This window comes from Sinohyriopsis cumingii, unplaced genomic scaffold (genome assembly GCF_028554795.1).
Source record: "Sinohyriopsis cumingii isolate HCF-2022 unplaced genomic scaffold, ASM2855479v2 utg001953l, whole genome shotgun sequence".
Taxonomy (NCBI): domain Eukaryota; kingdom Metazoa; phylum Mollusca; class Bivalvia; order Unionida; family Unionidae; genus Sinohyriopsis; species Sinohyriopsis cumingii.
Window position 1 is genome coordinate 636692 of NW_028316091.1, and position 5095 is coordinate 641786.

Here is a 5095-nt window from a genome sequence, read left to right on the forward strand (position 1 = left end):
CAGAGATTTGCATGTTTATACTATGGGGAAAAATACATTCCAACATTCGCATCTGTATGAGATTTGCGTATCTGTGTACATGTGTGTGTATGTGTGCTACGAGATAAAGAGTGGGATGTAATATGAAACTTAACCTTGATTATCGGGCTGTTTCCCTACACCAAACGATATGTTCAGATTACAATCTGATGCAACATTTAGGTTAAAGAAAACGTAAACTTACCCAAATTGAACAAATTAATAATTGTACGCGTTCAAATGACATTTGACTTCTTGAACTGTCGACACGGTACGCAATAGGACGTTGACATTACTTTATTTTCCATTACGATCATCGATCACCGGATCTGTCGACAAGAATGTTTATAATTTAAATATTAGTCATATCAGTATGTATAACTCAAAATGAGGGCGCAAGGATAGGTCACTGTTTGTCATATATATCTGAGAAATTTCTTGACATTTTCTCATTTCGACCGATATCAATCATTCTTCTTTAATTGATGCATACAGATGTATCCAGAGTTAGAAGTGAGTACAAAGTATAAAAGTACACCCATGTTAACCAAAACAGTAGTTCGTCTCTCAACCCGGAATACCGAAGACTAGAATTTATTCTCCTCTCAGAGTTTCAAAAAAACCAATCGGACAGGTGAGTGCTTTTACTTCACATTACTCGAAACACTTACATTGTGAACAAAGTACATGATATCATCTTGCAATGTTCATTTTCGGGTGCAATGACGATGTTTAAACTGACTTAGTATGTTCGTTTATCCAGTGCATTCCTGTCATTTGTTAACAAACGTTGTATCTGCGCACGATTTATAACACACTTGCTTCAAATGCATTACTCTTAAGATATGCCAATATATACATGTGTTCAATGAACTTGGTATATTACTTATTACCTAAGCTAAGATATATATGTTGCTTTTATATACGACTGATGAGATATCTACTTTAGAACAGAATATAGGAGCAAAGTCTTCATCTCAGACAAAATTATGCAAGTGAATACACTTTTAAAAACAATGTGCTGTCTGAATCGCAATATCATATTTTAGAGACACACACGCGCACTACACATGCTCTCTCTCTCTCTCTCTCTCTCTCTCTCTCCTATATTCCATCCCTTATTTAAATATACGCAATTACGTCACCCATCTGCAGTTTTCCACGACTCTCGCCAGGAAGGTAATTATTTTGTATTGGTTTGAACTTTTATGATTGTTGATTGTATGCAGTCGTCAGAATATTGCAAGCAAGACGTTTGCACAAACTTTGTCAGAAACAACAACGGAACTTTTGAGTGAATTATTGTTACGGTGTAAGAATCCGTACCTTTGCTTCAGGTAATACAGAGAAACATGTAGGAGCTATGTTATCGGCCAAACCAAATGAAAGAAGTGCATTATTTGCGCTACTTGATTTCCAACTTCATAAATTGGAAAATAAGATTGTCGCATGTGGCTCTAAGTAACTTACATCTGCAGGAGACAACGTAATATGTATCACTTTGGCAAATTTAATGTTGTAAAATTATTTAGGTAAATGAAGCAACACATTAGTTTCTGTTTTGATACTAAACAACTGCAACTTAGTCAGGGCTATGTAATTATGTAATGTGTATTTGCTAAATGTACTGAAAGGATATATTAGTATCTTGTTTTATCATTCTACTTTATAGTCTATGAACTGATGATTTCAGAGAGCTAGCACTGTCTTTTTCATCCACAAATATTTTCCTTTCTGAAATTTGTAGTGTCTAACCATAAATTAAAAACGTGAGGTTTAAATTGAGAAGCCCAAGAAACGGACAGTAACACAACAATAGTGGTAAACATATACTATTTAAAACGAAAATAATCGAATTGACATATTCAAAGTTAAAGAAAAAGGAAACAAAATTTTAGCAATAAGAAAAGAATTTATCTTTTATCAAGTAACGGATCCTGAAAATCAACTGTCGAGATACTCATGGTCTGGTCCGTCATCCTAATACAGAAACTGGTATTTTTCTCAATCTACAGTGTTTACTTGGAAGTACATCACTGTTCATTTTCATTATCAGAAGAAATAAAACATGCTCACATATATAAACATTAAAATATACCACGGCACAAGACAAAAAATATATTTTTGACATCTATGCTTTCGCAGATCAAAATGAAGGTTGCACTAGTCTTTCTAGCCTGCATAGCAGGTGCTGCCGTTGCTACATACCCAGGTGGTGGAATTGGTGGCTACGGCGGTGGCTACGCAGGAAGCTTCGGAGGTGGACTCGGAGGTGGTTTGGGCGGTGGTTTAGGGGGTGGCTTAGGAGCTGACTTAGGAGGTCGCTTAGGAGGTGGATATGGAGGATATCGCAGTTACGGTGGAACTGGAGGATATGGAGGTGGTTATGGAGGTGGCTACGCAGGAGGCTTCGGAGATGGACTCGGAGGTAGCTTCTCAGGTGGTTTGGGCGTTGGTTTAGGAGATGGCTTCGGACGTGGCTTAGGAGGTGGATCTAGAGGATACGGCAGTTACGGTGGAATTGGTGGATATGGAGGTTACGGTGGATATAGCGGAGGATATGGTGGATATGGCGGATATGGGGGCGGTTTCGGTAGTCTTGGCGGATTCGGTGGTGGTTTAGGAGGATACAGGTACGGGAAACGCTAGGGAAAGTAAGAAATTTCCGTCTGCATGTTTTACATATTTTGTATCGACTCTCTAGATATATATCAGGCATATATCTTTTTTGTAATTTTGTAACCATTACACTTATCATTACAGTTCTTAAAGATCGTACTTATATCTATTTTACATGCATTATAAAACTAGCAAATCGGACAAAATTGCCCGATAATTATATAAAGAAGATATATATTTAGTAGCAAACACAAACCTTATTCATCAAAAATGAAGCTTTGTACGTAATTCTGAAGCAACTGGCATAACACGCTATCATTAGTTTAATAGCTTCGCCACAGTTATTAGTTCTTCTTTTCATTCACCTTAAAATAGAATGATCCTAAATAATGGACAAAACCAGCGACGAAAGCATGCAATATTTATAACGTGGTTTCCACTCCTAATTTTGTTTCGTTGTTTGGTTTTAACTTAAGTATTATCTATTTGTGCTATATAAGAAATATGTTCCTGATACAGATTATAACACAATATATGTTTGAAATTAGTTTTCTGATAACTTTCCAAGTAAAACGTAGAATGATTATTTGTAAATTCAGGTCATGTATTGTCAAGTCATTTATCCGTTTGGTGAACATAAAATGCAAACATCTTCGAAGTGAATATGTGAGTTGGAAACTTCTGAATTATATACTGATAAGATAAATACTTTCCTTAGAACAAGTTAAAATAACCTATCATTTACATATCACGATTCACAATAGTTATGTAATTATAAATTTAATTATTTTTGGTCTAATAAAAAAAGCAAATTTATTTCAAACATGTCCTTTTTTCTACAGATATTAAGAAGACTATATCGACCTAATGAATGTGACTCAACTGATCTAAATGGAAACGTTACCTTGAATTATTATTCTAGCTTAAATCTGACGAATTACCCCAATAAAATTATTTTACAGAAATGAAGTTTCGTATCTGTTTTTCGCTTGGCACACTTGATCAAAAGTGTGTGTGTGTGTGTGTGTGTGTGTGTGTGTGTGTGTGTGCATATAGGAGCATTAAACATTTCTATGGCACATCGGCTGCACAGCTCTTTTCGGACTTCTTGGAATATTTCATGATCATCTTTATCCAGCAGATTCACACACTGTTCGCTTCATCTTTAATTATCGATATTGAAAAGAGTGACATAATAAAACAAGCTGCATGGTTATAATAATGGCTTTAGCAATTTGTTTAACACCAACACAGAAAGGTTTAGTATTGATATACACCAATATAACCTACGGGATCTTATACCATAGTAGGATTAAAACACACCATTTCTGTCACAAGGCAGACACTGTCAACACTGAGCCACCGCGACAAAATCAATCTGTATAATAGACTGATTTAGTAACACCTATGCGCCTTTACGGAGGTGGTCTCGGAGGTAGCTTCGGAGGTGGTATCGAAGTAGCTTCGGAGGTGGCTTAGTAAGTGGATATGGAGGATACGGCAGTTACGGTGGCATTGGTGGATATGGAGGTAACGGTGGATATATCGGATGATATGGTGGATATGGCGGATATGGGGGCGGATTCTGTAGTCTTGGGGGTTTCGGTGGTGGTTTAGGATGATACAGGTACGACAAACGCTGGAGAAAGTAAGAAATTACCATCTGCAGTTTTTACATATTTTGTATCGAGTCTCTTGATGTATATCTACAAATATATTTGTTGTAATTTGTTAACCATTTTACACTTATCATTACAGTTCTCAACGATCGAACTTAATTGTATTTAACATGAATTATAAAACTAGCAAATTGGACAGAATTGCCCGATAATTCTAAAAAGAAGAGGCATATTTAGTAGCGAACACAAACCTTATTCATCAAAAAGGAAGCTTTGTGTGTACTTCTGAAGCAATTGGCATACACGCTATCATTATTTTAATAGCTTCGCCACTGCTATTTGTTCGTTTTATTCACCTTAAAATAACAAGATCCTAAAAAAAGGATAAAACCAGCGAGGGAAGCAATCAATATGTATAACGTGGTTTTCACTCCTCTTTTTGTTCGTTTTGCTGGTTTTGACTTAAGTATCAGTGCTATATAACGAAAATGTTTCTGATACAGATTATAATACAACACATGATTGAAATAAGTGTTCTGATAACTTTCCAAGTAAAACTTAGTAAGATTATTTACATATTCAGGTCCTGTATTGTCAAGTCATTTATCCGTTTGGTGAATGCAAATATCTTCGAAGCCAATATGTGAGTTGCAAATTTCTGAATTATATACTGACCATATAAATACTTTCCTTAGAACAGTTTAAAATATTTGTGTAATTATAAATTGAATTATTTTTGATCAAACAAAGAAAAACAAATTTATGTCAAACATGTCTTTATTTTACAGATATTAAGACGAATATGTAGAGCCAATGACTGTAACTCAACTGAAATACAT

General features: G+C 35.4%; 1 protein-coding gene across 1 annotated transcript; it reads left to right on the top strand.

Annotated features, from left to right (window-relative positions):
* The first annotated feature begins 2166 nt into the window (after positions 1-2166).
* On the top strand, positions 2167-3602 carry LOC149771322 (uncharacterized). Its single transcript, XM_089948635.1, has 2 exons — positions 2167-2651; positions 3480-3602. Exons 1-2 carry the CDS (start codon positions 2170-2172, stop codon positions 3484-3486), a joined length of 489 nt encoding a protein of 162 aa, XP_089804761.1. The 5' UTR covers positions 2167-2169; the 3' UTR covers positions 3487-3602.
* The last annotated feature ends 1493 nt before the right edge of the window (positions 3603-5095 follow it).

Excerpts from the sequence above, each read along its gene's own strand:
- LOC149771322 (XM_089948635.1), top strand. The coding sequence starts at position 2,170 with ATGAAGGTTGCACTAGTCTTTCTAGCCTGCATAGCAGGTGCTGCCGTT.